Source organism: Phyllobates terribilis, unplaced genomic scaffold (assembly GCF_046119375.1).
Source record: "Phyllobates terribilis strain yellow unplaced genomic scaffold, ASM4611937v1 Scaffold_46__1_contigs__length_10046794, whole genome shotgun sequence".
Classification (NCBI taxonomy): domain Eukaryota; kingdom Metazoa; phylum Chordata; class Amphibia; order Anura; family Dendrobatidae; genus Phyllobates; species Phyllobates terribilis.
In genome coordinates, this window is record NW_027362806.1 from 5303658 (window position 1) to 5329990 (window position 26333).

The 26333-nt window shown below is 48.6% G+C and overlaps 2 protein-coding genes across 2 annotated transcripts in view; both read left to right on the forward strand.

Annotated features, from left to right (window-relative positions):
* The window catches only part of LOC141191459 (uncharacterized), a 56780-nt gene extending 31058 nt beyond the window's left edge, over window positions 1-25722 (forward strand). The window contains exon 9 of the mRNA XM_073661351.1: window positions 25195-25722. Within this exon, the coding sequence (XP_073517452.1) occupies window positions 25195-25593 (399 nt within the window). The 3' untranslated portion in view covers window positions 25594-25722. The remainder of the gene's footprint in view (window positions 1-25194) is intronic.
* On the forward strand, window positions 667-7461 carry LOC141191474 (gastrula zinc finger protein XlCGF66.1-like). Its single transcript, XM_073661376.1, has 4 exons — window positions 667-719; window positions 6778-6928; window positions 7058-7237; window positions 7321-7461. Exons 1-4 carry the CDS (start codon window positions 694-696, stop codon window positions 7459-7461), a joined length of 498 nt encoding a protein of 165 aa, XP_073517477.1. The 5' UTR covers window positions 667-693.
* Window positions 25723-26333: the final 611 nt, after the last annotated feature.

The window sequence follows — 26333 nt, forward strand, 5'->3', positions numbered from 1 at the left end:
GCGGCTCCGCTCCGTACGCCTCGTACACGCGCGGCTCCGTTCCGTACGCCTCGTACACGCGCGGCTCCGCTCCGTACGCCTCGTACACGCGCGGCTCCGCTCCGTACGCCTCGTACACGCGCGGCTCCGCTCCGTACGCCTCGTACACGCGCGGCTCCGCTCCGTACGCCTCGTACACGCGCGGCTCCGCTCCGTACGCCTCGTACACGCGCGGCTCCGCTCCGTACGCCTCGTACACGCGCGGCTCTGCTCCGTACGCCTCGTACACGCGCGGCTCTGCTCCGTACGCCTCGTACACGCGCGGCTCTGCTCCGTACGCCTCGTACACGCGCGGCTCTGCTCCGTACACCTCGTACACGCGCGGCTCCGCTCCGTACACCTCGTACACACGCGGCTCCGCTCCGTACACCTCGTACACACGCGGCTCTGCTCCGTACACCTTGTACACACGCGGCTCCGCTCCGTACACCTCGTACACACGCGGCTCCGCTCCGTACACCTCGTACACACGCAGCTCTGCTACATCCACACTGTAAACCCCTCCTGACCCCACACATAAACTTCAGCTCATCCAGCACCATGACAACCAGCACAGCAGAGTCCTGCATCCACTGAGGCCCCTGATCATGTGACCCCTGACTCCTCCCCTCCTGTGACCTCATCACAGCTCCTGTGCGCACACAACAGCCATATATGTGGTGGCGGCTCTGCAGGTGGAGGTATGTGGAGACCCCCATTACTGGGGCAGGGGGCAATAACCCCTTCAGCACGGAGGCTCTTTTGGGGTCTTGTGTTGCCCCTTTATAAGAATCATAAGGTTTCTGTTCTGTTTCCTGTAATAGATACATACGACCCAACTATGGAGACAGGAAACGTATTGTTCTCATAGTACAGGACCTCCACAGTGTAATGCCCCCGTTATGCAGTATGTATGATGCCCCCACACAGTGTAATGTTCCCATAGTACCGCCATCCCCCCACACAGTACAATCAGAGGCATAACTAGGGTCTGATGGGACCCGTTGCGAGATTTCGACCACCCCCCCATCCTGATATATACAGTGGGTATGGAAAGTATTCAGACTACTTTACATTTTTCACTCTTTGTTTCATTGCAGCCATTTGGTAAATTCTAAAAAGTTCTTTTTTTTCTCATTACAGTACACTCTGCACCCCATCTCGACTAAAAAGAAATGTAGAAATGTTTGCAAATTTATTAAAAAGAAAAACTGAAATATCGCATGGTCATAAGTATTCAGACCCTTTGCTCAGACACTCATATTTAAGTCACATGCTGTCCATTTCCTTGTGATCCTCCTTGAGATGGTTCTACTCCTTCATTGGAGTCCAGCTCTGTTTAATTAAACTGATAGGACTTGATTTGGAAAGGCGCACACCTGTCTATATAAGACCTCACAGCTCACAGTGCATGTCAGACCAAATGAGAATCATGAGCTCAAAGGAACTGCCCAAGGAGCTCAGAGACAGAATTGTGGCAAGGCACAGATCTGACCAAGGTTACAAAAGAATTTCTGCATTACTTAAGGTTCCTAAGAGCACAGTGGCCTCCATAATTCTTAAATGGAAGAAGTTTGAGACCACAAGAAATCTTCCAAGACCTGGCCGTCCAGCCAAACTGAGCAATCGTGGGATAAGAGCCTTAGTGAGAGAAGTAAAGAAGAACCTCAAGATCACTGTGGCTGAGCTCCAGAGATGCAGTAGGGAGATGGGAGAACGTTCCACAAAGTCAACTATCACTGCAGCCCTCCACCAGTCGGGCTTTTATGGCAGAGTGGCCCGACGGAAGACTCTCCTCAGTGCAAGACATATGAAAGACTGCATAGAGTTTGCTCAAAAACACATGAAGGACTCCCAGACTGTGAGAAATAAGATTCTCTGGTCTCATGAGATGAAGATAGAACTTTTTGGTGATAATTCTAAGCGGTATGTGTGGAGAAAACCAGGCACTGCTCATCACCTGCCCAATACAATCCCAACAGTGAAACATGGTGGTGGCAGCATCATGCTATGGGGGTGTTTTTCAGCTGCAGGGACAGGACGACTGGTTGTAATTGAAGGAAACATGAATGCGGCCAAGTACAGAGATATCCTGGATGAAAACCTCTTCCAGAGTGCTCTGGACCTCAGACTTGGCCGAAGGTTCACCTTCCAACAAGACAATGACCCTAAGCACACAGCTAAAATAACAAAGCAATGGCTTCAGAACAACTCTGTGACCATTCTTGACTGGCCCAGCCAGAGCCCTGACCTAAACCCAATTGAGCATCTCTGAAGAGACCTGAAAATGGCTGTCCACCAACGTTCACCGTCCAACCTGACGGAACTGGAGAGGATCTGCAAGGAAGAATGGCAGAGGATCCCCAAATCCAGGGGTGAAGAACTTGTTGCATCATTCCCAAGAAGACTTGTGGCTGTACTAGCTCAAAAGGGGTCTTCTCCTCAATACTGAGCAAAGGGGCTGAATACTTATGACCATGTGATATTTCAGTTTTTCTTTTTAAAAAATGTGCATAAATTTCTACATTTCTGTTTTTTTTCAGTCAAGAAGGGGTGCAGAGTGGACTTTAATGAGAAAAAAATGAACTTTTTAGAATTTACCAAATGGCTGCAATGAAACAAAGAGTGAAAAATTTACTGTTATACCAATTAAATATGTGAATAGAGTTGTTATAGACCCAGTCTGCGTACGGGCACTCTGACCTCTCTATGTACCAGATTAGATGTATGTTATGTATTTATGTTTTGAAAAATAAAATAAAAATGATGTTGAAAAAAAAAGAGTGAAAAATTTAAAGGGGTCTGAATACTTCCCGTACCCCCTGTATATGTATGTCCTTTATCCTGGGCCTCAACCTAGTATATGTCCCCCGTTCTGCCTCTGTTCTTTAGTGTATAGAAAAAAATAAACTATTACACTCACCAGGGGCGAACATAGAAGTGATGGGGCCCCATAACAGAAGTATAATGCACTCCCCTTAATCCTCCATACAGTATAATGCACAGCCCATAATCCTCCATACAGTATAATGCACAGCCCATAGTCATACATGTAGTATAATGCACAGCCCACAGTCATACATGTAGTATAATGCACAGCCCATACTCATACATGTAGTATAATGCACAGCCCATAGTCCATACATGTAGTATAATGCACAGCCCATAGTCCATACATGTAGTATAATGCACAGCCCATAGTCATACATGCAGTATAATGCACAGCCCATAGTCCATACATGTAGTATAATGCAGAGCCCACACTCTTACATGTAGTATAATGCGCAGCCCATGGTCCATACATGTAGTATAATGCACAGCCCATAGTCATACATGTAGTATAATGCACAGCCCACACTCTTACATGTAGTATAATGCACAGCCCATACTCATACATGTAGTATAATGCACAGCCCATAGTCTGTACATGTAGTATAATGCACAGCCCACAGTCATCCATGTAGTATAATGCACAGCCCACACTCTTACATGTAGTATAATGCACAGCCCACAGTCATACATGTAGTATTATGGCCAAGGGCACCGTGTACTCGCTGATTTAAAGAAAACAGAACATTATACTCGCCTTCTCTCTGCTCCCTCGCCGCTCGGTGTCTTTTTTCTGGAGCTGCCGCTGACTTCAGCTACAAGTGACAGGAGAGCATGATGTTACTTCCATGCGCCCCCTAATGGCGTACATGCCGATGTCAGCTGCTGGCCTCTGATTGGTCAGCAGCGTGTATTGTGGCACTTCAGCTGAATGTCAGTCCGAGAACACACATCCAGCTGAAGTAGGGGTCGGTCGCAGGAGCCACTGCGGTCATTAAGCCTCTCACTATAATGCTCTCATAGTACCTCTATTTCCCCACACCGTATAATGTTCTCACAGTACCGCCATCCCCCCACATACAGTATAATGTTCTCACAGTACCGCCATCCCCCCACATACAGTGTAATGTTCTCACAGTACCGCCATCTTCCCACATACAGTATAATGTTCTCACAGTACCCCCATCCCCCCACATACAGTATAATGTTGTCACAGTACCGCCATCTTCCCACATACAGTATAATGTTCCCACATTACCACCATCCCCCCACATACAGTATAATGTTGTCACATTACCGCCATCTTCCCACATACAGTATAAAGTTCCCACATTACCACCATCCCCCCACATACAGTATAATGTTCTCACAGTACCGCCATCTTCCCACATACAGTATAATGTTCCCACAGTACCGCCATCCCCCCACATACAGTGTAATGTTCCCACAGTACCGCCATCCCCCCACATACAGTATAATGTTCTCACAGTACCGCCATCCCCCCCACATACAGTATAATGTTCTCACAGTACCGCCATCCCCCCACATACAGTGTAATGTTCCCACAGTACCGCCATCCCCCCACATACAGTATAATGTTCTCATAGTACCGCCATCCCCCCACATACAGTATAATGTTCTCACAGTACCGCCACCCCCCCCACATACAGTATAATGTTCTCACAGTGCCACCATCCCCCCCACATACAGTATAATGTTCTCATAGTACCGCTATCTTCCCACATACAGTATAATGTTCTCACAGTACCGCCATCTTCCCACATACAGTATAATGTTCTCACAGTACCGCCATCCCCCCACATACAGTATAATGTTCTCACAGTACCGCCATCTTCCCACATACAGTATAATGTTCCCACAGTACCACCATCCCCCCACATACAGTATAATGTTCTCACAGTACCGCCATCCCCCCACATACAGTATAATGTTCTCATAGTACCGTCATCCCCCCACATACAGTATAATGTTCCCACAGTTCCGCAATCTTCCCACATACAGTATAATATTCCCACAGTACCGCCATCTTCCCACACCGTATAATGTTCTCACAGTACCGCCATCTTCCCACACACAGTATAATGTTCTCACAGTACCGCCATCTTCCCACATACAGTATAATGTTCTCACAGTACCACTATCCCCCCCACATACAGTATAATGTTCTCACAGTTCCGCAATCCCCCCACACCGTATAATGTTCTCACAGTACCACCATCTTCCCATATACAGTATAATGTTCCCACAGTTGCGCCATCCCCCCACATACAGTATTATGTTCCCACATTACCACCATCCCCCCACATACAGTATAATGTTGTCACAGTCCCACCATCTCCCCACATACAGTATAATGTTCCCACATTACCACCATCCCCCCACATACAGTATAATGTTCCCACATTACCACCATCCCCCCCACATACAGTATAATGTTCCCACATTACCACCATCCCCCCACATACAGTATAATGCTCCCACAGTGCCGCCATCCCCCCACATACAGTATAATATTCCCACATTACCACCATCCCCCCACATACAGTATAATGTTCCCACAGTACCACCATCCTCCCATATACAGTATAATGTTCCCACAGTTGCGCCATCCCCCCACACCGTATAATGTTCCCACAGTTCCACAATCTTCCCACATACAGTATAATGTTCCCACATTACCACCATCCCCCCACATACAGTATAATGTTGTCACAGTCCCACCATCTCCCCACATACAATATAACATTCCCACAGTACCGCCATCCCCCCACATACAGTATAATGTTCCCACATTACCACCATCCCCCCACATACAGTATAATGTTCCCACATTACCACCATCCCCCCACATACAGTATAATATTCCCACATTACCACCATCCCCCCCACATACAGTGTAATGTTCCCACAGTGCCACCATCCCCCCACATACAGTGTAATATTCCCACATTACAACCATCCCCCCCACATACAGTATAATGTTCCCACAGTACCACCATCCCCCCACATACAGTATAATATTCCCACATTACAACCATCCCCCCCACATACAGTATAATGTTCCCACAGTACCACCATCCCCCCACATACAGTATAATATTCCCACATTACAACCATCCCCCCCACATACAGTATAGTGTTCCCACAGTGCCACCATCCCCAATTTTATTTTAGGTTTTAACACTTGGTTTTCTTTTTTTGGTGTTTTTCATGTAATATATGGAAGCCTACAGGAAAATGCTAAAAGAAACCTAATATCCAGGAATAAAGCCACTGTACATGGAGACATTAGCATCAAATAACTGTCTTGTTCTTACAAACACGCTCTTATAAATGAGATCTAACGTGATAAAAGATTACAACCTGGGGAAGACGGGAAACATTCATACAGACGGTCGGTGATGATGGAGTCAGTGACGGACTCTGGCCATATCTGTTTCTAGAGCCGTATTAGAAGATGAAGATGTCGTCCTCATCATGAAGTTGTTATTTCTCATGCCATGTGTAATGTATATGACGAGAATTAGCGTTATGGAAGATGAGTCTATAAGAAACGTATTCAGCTGCCGACTCCGAGGAAGAAACTGCTTGTTGTCTGTGGCCTAAAATATAAAGGTTTTATTAGTACGTCAGGGACAAAAGCAGAATGTTGTAAAATAATAAAAATACCATTGCTGCTTGGGTTTCTGGGTGATTCTTACTGAAGCAGTGGCCAACTTAGCCAGTGATTGGAAGTATGGAGGAGATGTCTAAGTCAGCAATTCAACTTATGTTCCAGTCCATAAAAACTAGAGAACACAACATCTACACATTCTATCTCCTGATATATTTCCCTTATTATCTCCAGTAATTGTATTATTACACAGGATTCTTTATGATGTTACATCGGCTCATCTTCTTCTCATTCAGGTTTCTACAATATCAGATCCTCTCAGTGAAGATCTTCTATATTAAGAGAATTTTTCTGAATCACCTATCAAGGATGGGCATGGACAGAGACAAGATGGCGGAGAGGATAATGCACCTCACCCTAGAGATCCTCTTCCGGCTTACTGGAGAGGTGAGAGATTCTGATGACGTCACATTACATCATTCTTATCTATGGGAATAACAGATGGACAGAACTGGAGAGGTGAGGACTCTGGAAATGTCTGTAGTGAGATTTATTAATGTGTCTCTCCATAACCAGGATTACACAGTAGTGAGGAAGACCTCTAGTGAGCGCTGTCAGGACCCTGTGTCTGAGGGATGGGGAAGACCCCTGAGCCCAATCACAGGATCTCCACCTCACCCCCTGATACACGAGGACATCAATGACCAGAAGATCCTAGAACTCACCTACAAGATGATTGAGCTGCTGACTGGAGAGGTGACACTGCTGGGAATGCTGGGACATTATACAGTAACGCTATGGAGGGATCGAGGGGATGACGGTATCATTGTATGTGTCAGGTTCCTATAAGGTGTCAGGATGTCGCCGTCTATTTCTCCATGGAGGAGTGGGAGTATTTAGAAGGACACAAAGATCTGTACAAGGACATCATGATGGAGGTTCCCCAGCCGCTCACATCACCAGGTAATAGACAGGACTAAATGCACACGGCCTATAATTATCTCTATGTAAAGAATGAATTCAGTCCCTGTATGTGTTTCTTCCAGATCTATCCAGTAAGAGGACAACACCAGAGAGATGTCTCCGTCCTCTTCTTCCACAGGACTGTAAACAAGAAGATCCCAATGTTCCTCAGGATCATCAGGTAGGTGGAGAGAAGGTGTCCTGAGATCTCCCCTATGATGTGTAGGCGGCTGTGAAGGTCTTGTGCTCAGTATTGTTTTATCCACCAGTATTATATGTTTTATACTTGTGTAATGAGACCAGTGGAGATGGCAGGATTAGAGCTGATCATAGATGGGACTTCTCCATCTGTCTGTGACTTTTATAATATTTGTTTCAGGGTGAAGATCTGACCCATATTAATTCTACAGAGACATATGTGAGGGGTGATGAGCGGTATAAGGAGGAGATTCCTACATATGACTACCCAGGTGAGTAGTGACCACTAAATGCAGAGAAGTCACAGATTCTTCTCAGTCACCGGCTGTGGCTGCTTTATCGGTGGTGTAGTCCGGCCGTATCACAATCGTGTGATCACCATTTTCCCTCTAGACCACAACATTTTCCTCCATCCAAAAATGTTCACATTACTTTGTGTAATTGTAAAAGCTTTTTTCTATAGAACTTACAACCTGGAGGATCCACCTGCCCCCTGGGATTAGTAGACGCTGACCTTTACCTGCCCAGATCTGTAAATTACAAACCAAATGACGTAGAAAGTGTTGACAAGTGAGAAAATCACTTGAAGAAAAATATTCTGATGGGACTGTAAGAGAAAGCGGAGGGTAATTGTAACGGGTCTGGGAGGCGGAACCTCTGAGCTACTATACAAGGGGGCGGTCCTTGTAAGGGAGCGGGTGGCGACCAGGGAAGACGGGCAGGCAGTCACAGCAGGTGACCGGGACAGTCTCTGAGTGAACGGGCTGGAGGTCACGGCAAGTGACCGGGGCAGTCTCTGGATGAACGGGCAGGAGGTCACGGCAAGTGACCGGGGCAGTCTCTGGGTAAAGGGTAGGTACGACCTGTGATGGCAGAGCCTCCAGGTAGGCTAGCAGGCAGATGGTTGATGTGTGCTCCCAGGTGAGCAAGCGAGAGTCTCTGGAATGGCAGGTGGTCACAGCACGTGACGGCGGAGCCTCCAGGTAGGCTAGCAGGCAGGTAACAGGTGTGCGCTCCCAGGTGAGCGGGCAGGAGTCTCTGGAATGGCAGGTGGTCACAGCACGTGACGGCGGAGCCTCCAGGTAGGCTAGCAGGCAGGTAACAGGTGTGCGCTCCCAGGTGAGCGGGCAAGAGTCTCTGGAATGGCAGGTGGTCACAGCACGTGACGGCGGAGCCTCCAGATAGGCTAGCAGGCAGGTATCAGATGTGCGCTCCCAGGTGAGCGGGCAAGCTGGTCCATAGACAGACTGACAGGAGTTGGAGGGCAGACCGTCGGACCTCAGGCTAGCAGGCAGGTAGCAGAGGAGCGCTCCCAGGTGAGCGGGCAAGCAGGTCCTTAGACAGACTGACAGGAGTCGGTAGGCAGACCGTCGGACTTCAGGCTAGCAGGCAGGTAAGCAGAATATCAGGCAGGAATCAGACAGCAAACTGGCAGGAATCTGGCAGGTAACTGGCAACGGGACCTGAGGGCTGAAGCAGAGTAGTGAACAGTGCAACAACATTGCTCCGGCACCTCCATTTTGGAGGAGGTGCCTTATATATGGTGAAGTCCTCCGGCCATTGGCCGGGGACTCCTTAGGACGGCGCGCGCGGCCCCTTTAAGAGGGAGGGAGCGCGCGCGCGCCCTAAGCACAGTGGCCGGGAAGGAGCGCGCGCTGCCAGCAGAGCGGGAGGAGGACGCCGGGCTCGGAGCAGAGGGGTGAGGGGAACAGCGTCCCTGCCTAGCAGAGGGCAGGGACGCCGGCGCTACAGTACCCCCCCCTTTAGGCCCCCCCTTTTTTAGGCCAGAGAGAAATTTAGCTAGGATGAGAGGGGCATGGATGTTCTCCCGGGGCTCCCACGTTCTCTCTTCAGGACCAAACCTCTTCCAATCTACTAGAAAAAAGGTCTTCCCTCTTACCCTTTTGGTGGCCAGAATGTTCTCTACCTCAAATTCGTTTTCAGCGGAAACCGGAGCAGGAGGCGTACCTGTAGACTTAGAAAAAGAGTTAAGTACCACAGGTTTGAGGAGAGATACATGGAAGGAGTTAGGGATCCGCAAGTTGGCCGGGAGTTTCAATTTATAGGCCACCGGGTTGATCTGACTGATGACCTCCAGAGGACCGATGAACCGAGGCCCTAACTTATAGGAAGGAATCTTGAGCCGGACATACTTGGACGAGAGCCAGACCTTATCTCCTGGACGGAATTGAGGAGGATCCAGACGTTTTTTGTCAGCATGTCTTTTCATACGCTCGGATGACAGAAGGAGTGCGGATCGGGTACTCTCCCATATGGAGGAAAATTTGTTAACAAGAGATTCCGCAGCCGGATTGTCCACCGAGGTGGAGACGGGAAATGGGATCCGAGGATGCTGACCGAAGACAACAAAAAACGGGGATTTGGAGGAAGATTCGCTCTCGTGATTGTTGTAAGAAAATTCGGCCCATGGCAGGAGATCCACCCAGTCTGAATGGTGGGCATTAACGAAGTGCCGGAGGTAACTGGTCAGGTTCTGATTGATCCGCTCCACTTGACCATTAGACTGTGGGTGGTAAGCGGAGGAGAAGTCCAGGGTGACGTCTAGCAGTTTACAAGTGGCTCTCCAGAAGCGTGACGTGAACTGTACCCCACGATCCGACACGATGTGGAGGGGCAGGCCATGAAGACGGAAGATGTGGCGGATAAAGTCTTTAGCCAGCTCGGGTGCAGACGGGAGGCCTGGCAGGGGAACGAAATGAGCCATCTTGGAAAAGCGGTCAGCGACCACCCAAATGACCGTACAACCGGCAGAGACGGGGAGATCAGTTATAAAGTCCATTGCTATATGCTGCCAGGGGGCAGCAGGTACTGGGAGCGGAAGGAGGCGACCGGCTGGCAGATGTCTCGGAACCTTGTTGCGGGCGCAGGACACACAGGCAGAAACAAAGTCTATTACGTCCTTGTGCAGGGTAGGCCACCAGTAGTGCCGGGTAATAAGCTGGAGGGTCTTTTTCTGACCGGCGTGGCCAGCTAGTTTAGACGAGTGACCCCAGTGTAGGATCTTCTCCCGATCAGGTACTGATACGAACGTCTTACCGGGAGGGAGACGATTTAGACTCACGGGAGCCACCTGCATTACTCTGGCGGGATCGATGATGTGTTTCGGTTCCTCCTCGAGATCAGACACCAGAAAGGATCGGGACAAGGCGTCCGCCTTAATGTTTTTGTCAGCCGGGCGAAAATGAAGAATAAAATCAAAGCGAGCAAAAAACAAGGACCACCGAGCTTGGCGCGGGCATGTCTCTGGGCATGCTGGAGGTAAGCCAAGTTCTTGTGGTCAGTGTAAATTATTACCGGGTGAAGAGCCCCTTCGAGCAGGTAACGCCACTCCTCCAATGCCAGCTTGATGGCCAATAACTCTCGATCTCCTATGGAATAGTTGCGCTCAGAAGAGGAGAAGAGTTTGGAGAAGAAGCCACAAGTTACCATTCTCCCGGAAGATGATTTTTGGGTAAGTACCGCTCCGGCTCCAGAGGAGGAGGCGTCAACCTCCAGGAAGAACTGCTTGTTGCCATCTGGGCGATGCAGCACCGGGGCGGAAGAGAAGGCCTGTTTTAAGGAAAGAAAGGCCTCCTCTGCTTCGGACGGCCACTCTCTGGGATTAGTGCCCTTACGGGTGAGCGCGGAAATTGGGGCAGTCCGGGAAGAGAAGTGCGGAATGAAGAGGCGGTAGTAGTTGGCGAAGCCCAGGAACCGCTGAATGGCCTTCAACCCCTCCAGTCGGGGCCATTTCTCGATGGCAGACAGTTTCTCTGGATCCATTCGAAGGCCGGCCTGAGAAATAATGTAGCCCAAAAACGGAAGCGAGGTCTGCTCAAAGAGGCACTTCTCATATTTAGCGAAGAGGTGATTCTGCCTGAGCCTGAGCAGGACCTGACGAACGTCTCTCCGGTGAGTCTGGAGATCCGGAGAGAAGACCAAGATGTTGTCCAGGTACACCACTAAGCAGGAGTAGAGAAGGTCCCGGAAGATGTCATTGACCAACTCTTGAAAGACGGCAGGAGCGTTACAGAGACCAAAGGGCATTACCAGATATTCATAGTGGCCGTCCCGGGTGTTGAATGCAGTCTTCCATTCATCCCCTTGACGGATACGGACCAGGTTGTACGCCCCACGGAGGTCCAGTTTGGTGAAGATTCTAGCCCCCCTCAGACGATCAAATAATTCTGGAATGAGCGGAAGGGGGTACTTATTCTTCACCGTGATCTGGTTAAGGCCTCTATAGTCTATACAGGGACGGAGAGAGCCGTCCTTCTTTTTTACGAAAAAGAAGCCTGCTCCCGCCGGGGAGGTGGATTTCCGGATGAATCCCCTGGCCAAATTCTCCTCAATATATTCGGACATCGACCGGGTCTCAGCAGCGGACAATGGGTAAATACGCCAACGGGGAGGCGTAGTACCGGGTAACAGGTCGATAGGACAGTCGTATGGTCTATGAGGGGGTAATGTCTCTGCCTCCTTTTTATTAAAGACATCAGCAAATGACCAATAGGGAATCGGAAGTCCAGGTAGATTAGTTGGGGTAGGAGAAGGACAGGCGGGATGAACAGGAACCAAACAAGTCTTATGACAGTCCTGTCCCCAGCGAAGGACTTCTCCGGTCTGCCAGTCAAGCACGGGTGCATGTCTCTGGAGCCAAGGTAGACCTAGTAAGAGGGCGTGAGAGAGTCCAGGCAGAACATTAAAAGAGATGCTCTCAGAATGCAGCATTCCCACCTGCAGAGTTACGGATTCGGTGATGAGTTGGATGGGACGTGGTAAGAGGCCCCCATCCACAGCAGCGACAGATAATGGTATAGCCAGAGGTTTGGTGGGAATGCGGTATTTTTCTACCAGGGCCTGTGAAATAAGATTCCCGGCCGCTCCAGAGTCAAGTTGAGCCAGTTCGAAATAACGATTCTCCCCGCAGATAATTGCGACTGACAGCAGCAGAGATGGAGAGGATTTATTCTTGTCTAGGTCGACCTCTCTGAGCGAACCTAGACACAGGCGTTTCCCGACCTCTCCGGGCAGGTACGGATCCGGTGCTCCTTACTGCCACAGTAGAAGCAGCTCCCCTCGGCACGGCGTAAGTCCTGACGGGTTTTGACCATCTTGGTCTGGTCGACCTGCATAGGCTCAGGAGAGTGTACCTGGGGAGAAACGGAGGGAGTGACGGATTTCTGAAAAGTAGGAGCTAGACGTGGAAACCTCCTCTCACGGGTGACTTCTTTGGCACGCTCCTGGAACCGTAGGTCAATCCGGGTGGCAAGAGTTATTAGGTCATCGAGAGTGGTAGGAATGTCTCGACCGGCAAGTTCATCTTTAATACGGCCGGACAGACCTTCCCAGAAGACAGATACCAGAGCGTCGTTATCCCAGGCCAGCTCCGAGGCAAGGGTACGGAACCGTATGGCATATTGGCCCACGGTGAGACTTCCCTGACGGAGGCGTAGCAGAGATGACGCGGATGAGGTCTTCCGTCCAGGTTCGTCGAAGACTTTCCGGAAAGCTGTGAGAAAGGCAGGCAAGTCGGACACCAGGGGGTCTCCTCTCTCCCATAGAGGATTTAGCCAGGCCAGGGCCTCCACGGTGAGATGGGACATGATGAAGGCAATTTTGGCCCGGTCGGAGTTAAACTGGTGGGACAGGAGTTCAAAGTGCAGGGTGCACTGATTTATAAAGCCCCGAGCCTGAGCGGGGTCGCCTCCGAAGCGAGGAGGTGCGGAAAGCCGGGGTCCGGGGTAGGATACCATAGTATTGGTGGGCAGCGGAGCTGCCGGATTGCGAGTCATGGCTCTGGCGGTGGTTGCTGGTGGAGCAGTCAGAGTGTCCAGGCGAGTATTGACATTCCGCAGGTGACCCAGGATGGACTCCTGTTGGGACCTCTGACGGGACAGTTCATGACACAGGTCCGAGAGTGAGGGAGCTTGGGTGCCACCGGGTTCCATGGCCCGAGCAAACTGTAACGGGTCTGGGAGGCGGAACCTCTGAGCTACTATACAAGGGGGCGGTCCTTGTAAGGGAGCGGGTGGCGACCAGGGAAGACGGGCAGGCAGTCACAGCAGGTGACCGGGACAGTCTCTGAGTGAGCGGGCTGGAGGTCACGGCAAGTGACCGGGGCAGTCTCTGGATGAACGGGCAGGAGGTCACGGCAAGTGACTGGGCCAGTCTCTGGATGAACGGGCAGGAGGTCACGGCAAGTGACTGGGGCAGTCTCTGGGTAAAGGGTAGGTACGACCTGTGATGGCAGAGCCTCCAGGTAGGCTAGCAGGCAGATGGTTGATGTGTGCTCCCAGGTGAGCAAGCGAGAGTCTCTGGAATGGCAGGTGGTCACAGCACGTGACGGCGGAGCCTCCAGGTAGGCTAGCAGGCAGGTAACAGGTGTGCGCTCCCAGGTGAGCGGGCAGGAGTCTCTGGAATGGCAGGTGGTCACAGCACGTGACAGCGGAGCCTCCAGGTAGGCTAGCAGGCAGGTAACAGGTGTGCGCTCCCAGGTGAGCGGGCAAGAGTCTCTGGAATGGCAGGTGGTCACAGCACGTGACGGCGGAGCCTCCAGATAGGCTAGCAGGCAGGTAGCAGATGTGCGCTCCCAGGTGAGCGGGCAAGCTGGTCCATAGACAGACTGACAGGAGTTGGAGGGCAGACCGTCGGACCTCAGGCTAGCAGGCAGGTAGCAGAGGAGCGCTCCCAGGTGAGCGGGCAAGCAGGTCCTTAGACAGACTGACAGGAGTCGGTAGGCAGACCGTCGGACTTCAGGCTAGCAGGCAGGTAAGCAGAATATCAGGCAGGAATCAGACAGCAAACTGGCAGGAATCTGGCAGGTAACTGGCAACGGGACCTGAGGGCTGAAGCAGAGTAGTGAACAGTGCAACAACATTGCTTGGGCACCTCCATTTTGGAGGAGGTGCCTTATATATGGTGAAGTCCTCCGGCCATTGGCCGGGGACTCCTTAGGACGGCGCGCGCGGCCCCTTTAAGAGGGAGGGAGCGCGCGCGCGCCCTAAGCACAGTGGCCGGGAAGGAGCGCGCGCTGCCAGCAGAGCGGGAGGAGGACGCCGGGCTCGGAGCAGAGGGGTGAGGGGAACAGCGTCCCTGCCTAGCAGAGGGCAGGGACGCCGGCGCTACAGTAATGATGCTGTTGGCTTCCTCGATCCCTGATATCTTATTGGATGAATCTACCTTCTCTCCCTTCTGTGCGGCTGAATGTGCTCATATGGTCCCTACAAGACCAGGTCCAGTCTTTATGACCAAACCTCGCTTTTACGATCAACAACATTAAATGTGCAGTGAGGGCCAAGTGTGAATTTCTGTACAATAACAACGGAGTTTCCTTTTATCCTGACTTTTCAAACTATCTTCAAACAGGATTGCGATTATCTATATAAATAACATTACACCTGTGCCATGATATGTCTCTAAGCTGTGTGTGGCTGATGGCTGTAATATACATCTATTCACACCTGCAGGAGATGTGGTGGCATGGCTCGAGCCCTGGTTTCATGGATTCACTCCACGTCATCAATTCCATTATGTTTTCAATCCTAAAGAATTCAGATTCCTGCACAATCTCTCCTGAAATGGGGGCACTAATACTTTCTCTACTCTCCTGGTCAGGACTCCTCATACCTCCAATGGTCCACCATAAATGAGTGCATCTCCGGTTTAGTGTTGGAGCTCTCCCTTATATATACGTTGTTGTTGGGGATGTAACATATCTTTTATTCTGTCTTTTTTACAGGTTCATTCTCTATGATAGTTTGATTGTGGTGGGATCGGCCTGACTCACTTATGTGTCTCTGTGACTCCATGGTGGTCTTTAAAAGAAGGTCTCCATTACCTTTTTCCACTGTCGAGGCCTAAATTTAAGACATCTCAGCTCTGCAATATTATAAAAAGTTCTACTTCAATGTCTAATATTTCTTCTTGAAATTTATCTGACAGAAAATATTGTCCCTTACGATAGTTTAGATGATGAAGAGCCCCCGAGCCCCAGACTCTAATTACCCCAGAGAGGTTTCACCACTAGTTACTCACGATTTACTGAGAAGACTGTTCAGTTCGATCATTTCAGTAGATGTGTTATTATCTATATTCAGTTTTTGACTACAGCAGTTCGTTCCCAAAATTCTCTGATTTAACCCCTTCCTGCAGCCAGTTTTGTGTTCCTAATCAGGCACCATTTTTCAAATCTGACGTGTGTCACTTTATGTGGTGATAACTGTGAGATTCTTCACAAAGGATAATAGGAAACAAATGGACCTTACAAATTATTTCCAACTACTCTTGAATGTGACAATACCCTATATACGGTTGTACACTACTGTCTGGGCACATGGCAGGGTAAGAAGGGAAGGAGCGACATTTAGCTGTTTGAATGCAGATCTTGCAGATCCTAGAGGAGATGGGACACAACATTTGTAGAAACATTAATATGACAAAATGGCAGAAAACCAGAGCAATAGAAATCCCCATAAAGTGACTGAATTTTGGAAATTATAACCCTCAGTGAATTAATTTATAGGAGTAGTGACTATATTGACTCCACGGCCACTTTCTGGACATTAGCTCGCAGTTGATGTTGGAGAGTAAAAATTGCCCATTGGCCATTTTATTACCCAACACATAGTGCCCAGATTGTGCTCCAGGAGACACACACCGTAAATGAAGAGGGTTCTTCTCACTATAGTAATGCCAAATACATGGATGATAAATGTGGTTTGGACGCACTGCAAGGCTCGGAAGCAAGGGGGAGATTTGACTTTGGGAGAGCGGATATTGCTGGATTGGTTTATGGATGAGTAAAATTAATTATTGGTATCATTTTTGTCTACATAACATTGCTTGGTGGCTTCTTATTTCATATTTTGGAGGCAGAATGAACAAACAGTTGAACACCACGATCCAATGCTTCATCCTATGAAGTTTTTCCCCTTCTCCCATGACAGCACCACCTGAGAGAGGGTATCCACCCACCAAGGACAGAAACCTACTGAATAAAAAGGCGGTACCTCTCTTCCGCATCAGTTTTGGTTCCTGTCCTTGATGGGAGCCTCTCTAGGTGGTGCCTCGCCTACCTGATCGTGGGGTCTGGACCGTGGATCCCGGGATCGATGCGGCCTGGAGGCCATGAAGATGCAGCAGATGGTCCTCTGTTCCCAGCCCCATCTTGCTGATACCTGGGTCTGCGTGCGGGGGGGTGCCTTCCGGGGTCCTCTCCCATGTGCGCTGGGTCCTGCAGCTGGGTCTGCGCTCACATGGTGGCCCTGGCTGAGCGCGCCGGCAGGCAGGTCTTCCGGGCTGCGCATGTGCAGGGTTGCGTCGCGCCCTGTGACATAGCGCGCCGGGTTGTCCCCATTTGCAAGCGCGCCGGGAGCCGCTGGGCTGCGCATGCGCATGAGGGATCCTGCGGCGTAGCGCGCCAGCTGGCATTAAAAAAAAAAAAAAGAGTATATTTAATTTAGTAAAATAAAAATATATATAAAAAAATATATATATATATATATATATATATATATATATATATATATATATATATAAAAAAAAATCCTGCATTAAGCAGAAAAGAGAGAGCACACTGCTGCCGGAAGGGGAGGAGCCCAAAGGAAGTGGAGTCCCTTATGCTTTTTAAGGATGGGAAGCAGTCGAGATGGCGGTGTCTGCATCCCCGTCATGATGAGTGAGGAGCCGCAGTCACCTGGGCAGCAGCTGTCACCGCCGCAGGAGGAACAGCAGCAGCCACAGCTGCCAAAGCAGCATAAACAGCTCAAGCAACCGGAGCATCGAGAGTCTTCCCATCATCGGAGCCACAGCAGTGGGGGTCGTACTAGTGCCGGCAGAACCGGTCAGAAGAAATCTTGTCAATCCACCTCCGCCAGATGGGAGCCTTCATGTGAACGGCAACCACCGCCTCCGGTACCCTGGTCTGAACGGCAGTGTGGTGAGTGATCTTCGTGAAAGTTCACCTTAGTAATGTGCTCTTCTCTGTTTTTTTTTTCTCTTTTCTCTCCTTTCAGTTCTTTCTGGTTGTTAGGGACCAAAAAAGTGTAGTTCCAAGAATAAAAATAAGGAGTGTGCATTATGTAAAATTAACTTTCTCACCTCCTACGCTAAAAACCTTTGCTCGGATTGTATCCAGAGAACCACAGCAGAGGAGTCCCCTAGGTTTTCTATGGAATTAAAAACTTTGATCCAAACAGAGGTCAGGGATTCCTTAAAAGGCTTGACCTCGCGTAAGAAGAGGAAGCAGAAACAGGTTTCCTCGGACTCAGAGGAATCAGTAGAGTCCCGTTTCACGAAAGAATATCCTTCCCCCTCTGACCTCTCCTCATCATCGTCATCAGAGTCTTCGGATGATGATGGAAGGGGTAGGCCTTGTTTTTCGGTGGACAATACTGAAAGACTGGTTAAGGCTATTAGAGTGACTATGGGTATTGCTGATACCAAAGCTCCCAGAACAGTTCAGGATGTCATGTTCGGGGGCTTAGATCAGAAGAAGAGATGCACATTCCCAGTAAACGAGAGAATCAAGTCTCTTATAGATAGAGAATGGAAAAAAACAGAGAGGAGATACCCTTTTGAAGAGGAGGATGCAGCTAAGTGGGACAAAACCCCTAAAATTGATGTGGCCATCGCGAAGTCCTCAAAAAGATCCACACTGCCCTTTGAGGATTTGGGGACCCTAAAAGATCCGCTTGATAAAAAGGCGGAATCTTTTCTTTAACAGGCCTGGGAGTCAGCAGGGGCTCTAAAACTGGCAGTGGCAGCCACCTGCACCGCCAGGTCTATGATGATCTGGCTTCAACAGTTAGAAGACCAGATCAAAGGGAATGTCTCTAGAGAGAAAATTCTGTCAGATCTTCCTCTCGTGCAGGGGGCGGCTGCATTCCTTGCAGATGCATCGGCAGATTCAGTTAGGCTGGCTGCCAGCAAATCTTTCTAATGCAGCCCATAGGGCATTATGGCTCAAGAGCTGGCCAGGGGATGTGCAGTCAAAATCTAAACTCTGCTCAATCCCTTGCGAGGGGGACTTTCTTTTTGGGAAGGCCTTAGATGATATCCTGGATAAAGCCGCAGACAAGAAACATGGGTTTCTGTGTCTGTTCCCCGATATAAGAGCTCCTTTCGGAAGAGGAAATAGAATCGGAGCAAGTTTCCCAGAGACCAAAGTGGCTGGAGAGACAGGAAGCCGAATAACAGAGGCTTCATGTTCGGGGGTCCATCCTCCGAGAGTAAGAAAGCCCCTAAGTGACAGACCTCCCCAGGTGGGAGGAAGGTTGTCCCACTTCCTTCCTGCCTGGGAAAAAATCTCGTCCAGTACTTGGATTTTAGGGATGATCAGGAGGGGGCTCAAGTTGGAGTTCAAAAACATTCCCAGAAACACCGTCAGGATTTCTGCCCCCAGAGGCCTAAGGGAGCAGATGGCCCTGCAGCAGGAAGTACTCACTTTTGTTGTGAAGGGGGTTCTAGTAGAAACACCTGTACCCGAGCAAGGAAGAGGGTTTTACTCAACTCTCTTCCTAATAAAGAAGCCGGATGGTTCCTTCAGAACCATTGTCAACTTGAAGAAGCTGAACGACCATTTGATCTACAGGCCATTCAAGATGGAATCAATAAAATCGGCCATAAAAATGTTGTTTCCGGACTGTTATATGCACGTCCTCGATCTGAAGGACGCTTACTACCACGTCCCAATCTTTCCTGCACACCAACAGTTTCTGAAGGTAGCTGTACAGTTCGGCAAGCACATAAGGCATTTTCAGTTTGCAGCTCTTCCCTTTGGCATCTCCATGGCTCCAAGGGTTTTTACAAAGATTATCCTGGAAGTCACAGCGTATTTAAGGGAAAAACATATCCTAGTCATCCCTTACCTGGACGATTTTTTAGTGGTGGGCAGATCAAAGCAACTCTGCGCACTGACTCTGGCGGAAGTCATGGCCAGTCTAAATGGCCTGGGTTGGATGTTAAATTTAGAAAAATCGAGACTAGAACCAAAAAAGGTTAAATCATTCCTGGGTCTCATTTTGGACTCCGAAAACCAGACCTGTCTTCTGCCAGAGGACAAGAAACTGAAGATCAGTTCCCTAATATCACGGGTAATCAGCAATCCAACCATGACCTTGAGAAATTCAATGTCTCTATTGGGTACAATGACAGCTTGTATCCCAGCAGTTCAGTGGGCCCAGTTCCATTCCAGACGTCTTCAGCAGGAGATCCTGACAGCAGACAGGCGACTAAGAGGTTGACAGGATGGGAGAATATACCTTCCAAGTGTAGTAATCAACTCGCTGGACTGGTGGAGGATTCCGGTAAATCTATCTCTGGGGGTTCCTTGGTCTTTCCAGGTGTCAGATACAATTACGACAGACGCAAGTGCAGAAGGCTGGGGTGCTCACCTGAGAGATCATTCAGTGCAAGGCCTCTGATCGGACAGCGAGACGGGTCTCTCCTCCAACATGAGGGAGCTGTTGGCAGCCAGAAATGCACTAGTAGAGTTCAGTTCTTTTCTCCAGGGTCATCACATCCGGATCATGTCGGACAACCGAACGACAGTCGCCTACATCAATCATCAGGGGGGTACCAGATCCCTTCCTCTGATGTTAGTAGCGGATCAGATCTTTCGTTTTGCAGAGAGTCATCTGTTAACGCTCTCGGTGCTGCATATAAAAGGAGAGGAGAACGTAAAAGCCGATTTTCTAAGTCAACACATCTTGAAACGAGAATGGGAGATGAATCCAGCGGTGTTCCAGCAGATTGTCGGCCGATGGGGACAACCTCAGATAAATCTGTTTGCAAACAAACACAATCGGAAAACCAAAATCTTTTGCTCCCTGAATCCAAAAGAGAGGCCGTTTGCGGTGGACGCACTGCAAATTCCTTGGGATTTTTCCCTGGCCTATGCCTTTCCCCGTCTAATGCTGATCCCTACCATCCTAAGGAAGATCCGAGAAGAACAGGCGAGGGGTTATATTGATCACGCCGTTTTGGCCCAAGAGACCATGGTTCACTTGGATGAAGAGAATGTCCCAAGCGGATCCATGGGTTCTTCCGGACACCCCAGATCTCCTCAGGCAGGGCCCAGTCTTCCATCCCCAAAGATCGGGCCTGCATTTGACGGCCTGGATTTTGAAAGGTTGCTACTAGCGCAAGAGGGGTTTTCTCCAGATCTAGTTACTACTCTACTGGCGAGTAGGAAGCAGGTGACGACTAGGATCTATGGCAGAACCTGGGCTAAATTTCTGTCTACCTCAGGTCAGTCCGCCAAAGGGAGGGTTCCTATTGGGGCCATACTGGAATTCCTTCAGAAGGGTTTAAGCATGGGGTTAGCCACCAGTACCCTTAAGGTACAAGTATCAGCTCTGGGGGCACTATATAATTGCGACTTGGCGGCGAATAGGTGGATCATCAGATTCATTAAAGATTGCAGTAGATCCAGACCTATTCCTACTCCAAGGATGCCTCCTTGGGACCTTAATCTGGTTCTAGAAGCGCTAACAAAACCTCCCTTTGAGCCCTTAGATGAAGTTTCAGAAAAAATTCTAACTTTAAAGACAGCCATGCTGGTAGCTCTAACGTCAGCTCATAGAATTAGTGATCTGCACGTTCTGTCAGTTAACAATCCGTTCACTCAAGTGTGTATGGATAGAGTAATCTTAAGACCAGATCCGGCCTATCTTCCAAAGGTAGCCTCCAATTTCCATAGAACACAAGTAATTACTCTCCCTTCCTTCTATCCTAACCCTAGAGATTCTGAGGAACATAAGCTTCACACCTGTTATGCACACGCCCGGGCTAAGCGGCGTGTGCGTGTGATTGGTAGTGATTCCACTGGACCGTGCCGGAGAGTGAATGCCTGGAGGGGCGTGACTAAGTATTCACCCGATCCGACCAGGGTCGCACGACGGCATACGACGCCAGTGCACCAAGGAGGAACCGAGCAGAGGGACCAGGTGCTACTCCAGGACAGACCCCGGACACGGCTGTTGACCCACACAGGGGAATACAGGAACAGGCTGGTAGGCTGGCACACAGACTGGTGGGTATAGGCAGGCACGACTGATATGCAGGCAGGCGGGTATGCAGGCAGGGGGGTAAAGGCAAGCACAGCTAGAGTGCAGACAGGAAGGCACTAGCAGGTAGGAACACAGGCGGGATAGGACCCAGTACACACCGGGACACAGGAACAATACAGGCAAAGGGGTACAGGCAAGCACGGCTAGAGTGCAGACAAGGCTGAGCAGGGAGGACAGGGCTCTGTTCACACGGAACAGACAGGAAGGGAAAGGCAGAGCCAGACACCCACAGGGTACTTGCAGTGAAGTAGCGAGTGGACCACAAACTCACAAACGGGAGTACAGAGACAACAGGCAGGAGTTAGGTACGAGTTCAGACTCTGCAGAAAAAGGAAGGGAACGGACATAGAGGCAAAACAGGTAAAGGATAGGAGAGAGTTCAGACTGGAACTGAGTGTACGGAGGAGACCGACACTGCAGCGGGATACAGGAGCGGGTCTGGGAATACTGCCCCCAGAGAGGCGGGACGAACAGGCAAGGAGCGTGTTCAGACAGGACAGACAAGATACAGGAGCGGGTCTAGGTAATCGGCCCCTAGAAGGCGGGAGGAACAGGCTAGGAGCGAGTTCAGACAGGACAGACAAGAGAACACAGAAAGGACTCAGTTCGGACACGGGAACTAATACCGCAAAGCAGGAGACATACAGGACTTAGTTCAGACACGGGAACTAATACCGCAAAGCAGGAGACATACAGGACACAGTTCAGACACGGGAGCTGATACCGCAAAGCAGGAGACATACAGGACTCAGTTCAGACACGGGAACGGATACAAAAAGCAGGAGACATACAGGACTCAGTTCAGACACGGGAACTGATACAAAAAGCAGGAGACATACAGGACTTAGTTCAGACACGGGAACTAATACCGCAAAGCAGGAGAAATACAGGACTAAGTTCAGACACGGGAACTAATACCGCAAAGCAGGAGACATACAGGACACAGTTCAGACACGGGAGCTGATACCGCAAAGCAGGAGACATACAGGACTCAGTTCAGACACGGGAGCTGATACCGCAAAGCAGGAGACATACAGGACTCAGTTCAGACACGGGAACTGATACAAAAAGCAGGAGACATACAGGACTCAGTTCAGACACGGGAACTGATACAAAAAGCAGGAGACATACAGGACTCAGTTCAGACAGGCCTGGAAATACAGCCTCCAGGAAAGGCAGACAAGGAAACAAAGACGGGACCTGGCACCTTCAGAGTGCAAGCACACACTGAAGGAAAACACTTTGCTCAGGCAGGGATAGAAGGGAGCTGCTGAGCTATATACCAAGTGTCAGACAGCAATAGGCTGAGGACGCACAAGGGGTGTGACCCACAGCAGGTACAAAAAGCAGGAAGTGATCGGGCGCCGCCCTTAAGCAGCAGAGACAGACACAAACAGACAGCATGGAGGGAAGCCAGAGAGACATTCTGGACAGGAGATCAAGTGCGCGCTCCTGCACAGTGGGAGATGGACCACTATGCAAGGACGCCGCCAGGTATGTTACAACACCTTAGATGTTAAGAGGGTATTAGTCCAGTATTTGGAGGTGACGAAGGCCTGGAGGAAAAGTGACGCCTTATTCATCTCCTTTCAGGGGGCTAGGAAAGGGCTTAAGGTTACAAGGGGGACCATAGCTAGGTGGGTCAGGGACACCATGGCTTAGCATACTCTTCTAGCAATCTGCCAGTTCCAGAGAACCTGAAGGCCCACTCCACCAGAGCTGTAGCTGCTTCCTGGGCTGAGAAGGCGGATGTGCCCATCGACATCATATGATCATATGTAAGGCGGCAACTTGGTCATCCCCCACTACATTTTACAAGCATTACCGTCTTGACCTTTCCTCTTCTACTGATCTGTCCTTTGGGAGGAAGATTTTGCAAGCGGTGATCCCTCCCTCTGGTGTCTGATCTCTCTAAATCTCTCAGGTGGTGCTGTCATGGGAGAAGGGGAAAAGTGTTATGATCTGCTACAGAGACTAAGGAAAGACAGGAGATCTGTCCCTACAATAGAACTAAACTAGATCCCTACGATGTAACGGGGAACCTGATCCTGCGATCAGACCCGCTAAAGTCCTCGGCTAGTCTGTACGAAGACCTATAGATGTGAGGGAGGAATCCCTACAAGAACTAGGGACTGGGATAAGTTGGACACCTCCTAGCAGAAATAGTAGCAGTCAAAGACAAACACACAACAAAAAGCATAGAAGTCAGAAGACCTAGCAAAACTAACAGAGAACGGCAACAGAGCACCAAGCTAGCTCAAGAGTAGTAAATACAATGAAGTCCAGCAAGGCAAGGAGGGCGGAGCCGGATTAAATAGGCAAAAATGGTCATGTGACCAGCAAACTCAAAAAAACATAACAGGAGAGTTCTAACAAAAAGATCCTAGTTACTTACCGGTAACGGGATTTTACAGAGCCCATGACAGCACCCTATTAATTCCCTCCCCTTTATCACTTATGGTGTGCACTTCTTAGGGTGTTTTATTAGAAATGTTTAGGTGACAGTTATGTACTAACCTATTTTTCGGAGGCCCTCTCATGCTCTGAAACAAAAACTGATGTGGAAGAGAGGTACCGCCTTTTTATTCAGTAGGTTCCTGTCCTTGGTGGGCGGATACCCTCTCTCAGGTGGTGCTGTTATGGGCTCTGTAAAATCCCGTTACCGGTAAGTAATTAGGATCTTTCTATTAGACTGTGAATTGTCATTCACTGTCATTCTGTCAATAAGTTGTCATTTCTACAGACATTTTAAGTAGAAATGTTCAAAAATATAAATTTCAAGGATGTTTTATTCAAAATTAATAATTGTTTTTTTTCTTGGCAGATGACTGTACCAGGAGATCAGAGGGACAGGAGATTTTTAAATCAGATGATATTGAGATTCCACAGGATACAATTGAAGTGAATGCCATTACTCCAGATCTACCATCATCCCTTCATAGAAAAGACCTGTCATCTGATCCTATGAAACAGGTCCTGTCTTCTGATTCATTACCGACTACTAAGGAAAGTCAAAATAAAAAAATAAGAATTGAAAAACAAACTGCTTCCAAAACAAAGAAGACATTTTCACTTTCAGAAAACGGAAATAGTTTTACCCTCGAAAAGTCTATAAGTCAAAAAATACACACAGTGGACAATAGATTTTCTTGTTCCAAATGTGGGAGAGGTTTTAACCGTAAATCAGTTTTTGTTATTCACCAGAGAACCCACACCGGGGAGAAGCCTTTTTCATGTTCAGAATGTGGGAAATGTTTTAACCGGAAATCAGTTCTTGTTAGACATCAGATAATTCACACAGGGGAGAAGCCTTTTTCCTGTTCAGAATGTGGGAAATGTTTTATCCTGAAATCAGATTTGGTTCATCACCAGAGAACTCACACAGGGGAGAAGCCTTTTTCATGTTCAGAATGTGGGAAATTTTTTAACCATAAATCAACTTTGGTTAAGCACCAGAGATCTCACACAGGGGAGAAGAAGCCTTTTTCATGTTCAGAATGTGGGAAATGTTTTTACCATAAATCAGCTTTGGTTAAGCACCAGAGAACTCACACAGGGGAGAAGCCTTTTTCCTGTTCTGAATGTGAGAAATGTTTTATCCAGAAATCAGATCTTGTTAGACACCAGAGAACTCACACAGGGGAGAAGCCATTTTCATGTTTAGAATGTGGGAAATGTTTTAACCATAAAACAGCTTTGGTTGACCACCAGAGAATTCACACAGGGGAGAAGCCTTTTTCATGTTCAGAATGTGGGAAATGTTTTAACCGTAAATCAGATCTTGTTAGACACCAGAGAATTCACACAGGGGAGAAGCATTTTTCATGTTCAGAATGTGGGAAATGTTTTAACCGGAAATCAGCTTTAATTAAGCACTAGAGAACCCACACAGGGTAGAAGCCTTTTTCCTATTCTTTTTTTTAAAATCCAATAAATTTTTGAGGTTTTCTCATTAGTTTTTTTTTTTTACAAAACAAGAAACCAGTACATACAATAATAAACTAACATACATGCTTCTCTCCGATATATCCTTTCAGCTTGCCCATTACCGTCTGATAACTTGCTGTTACTATATCTTACAATTAACATTCCACATTCTTGAAATCTCTTATATAAGCATAATATTGTAATAAACATTAGAATCCTCTACACATATAGGTGTGCTATATTACCCAGACCACATGTTAAGGAATTCCAATACACAATGAAACGTTAGACCTCGTCAATGCCTCCCTTCCTCCATAAGTCAAATTGTCTCTCCATCAATAACCCCCTTGATGGCATTCCCGGTGTATCCAACCATAAGTCTCGTATTTTCTCAAATTTATTCATTGAGTTTCGTTTTTTATATACCCCTTTTTCTAATCTGATAATATTATTTATCCTATTTTTGAGTTCACTAATTTCTGGGGGTGAGGGGTTAATCCATTTGGATGCAATATGTTTCCTAGTTTGAAATAAAATATGTGAAATCCCTATTGAAATTGGGTCAAATTCCATATAATCTTCTAATATACCTAATAGGCATTTTTTGGGTCTGGTTGAATATCTATTTTATATACCCTCTTTATAATAGACAGAACTTTCCAGCATTTACCTGACTCCCGGCATTCCCATAG

Excerpts from the sequence above, each read along its gene's own strand:
- LOC141191474 (XM_073661376.1), top strand. The coding sequence starts at position 694 with ATGTGGTGGCGGCTCTGCAGGTGGAG. Across the intron at positions 720-6,777 it reads TGGCGGCTCTGCAGGTGGAG|GTTTCTACAATATCAGATCC; the intron begins GTATGTGGAGAC and ends CTTCTCATTCAG. Across the intron at positions 6,929-7,057 it reads TCTTCCGGCTTACTGGAGAG|GATTACACAGTAGTGAGGAA; the intron begins GTGAGAGATTCT and ends CTCCATAACCAG.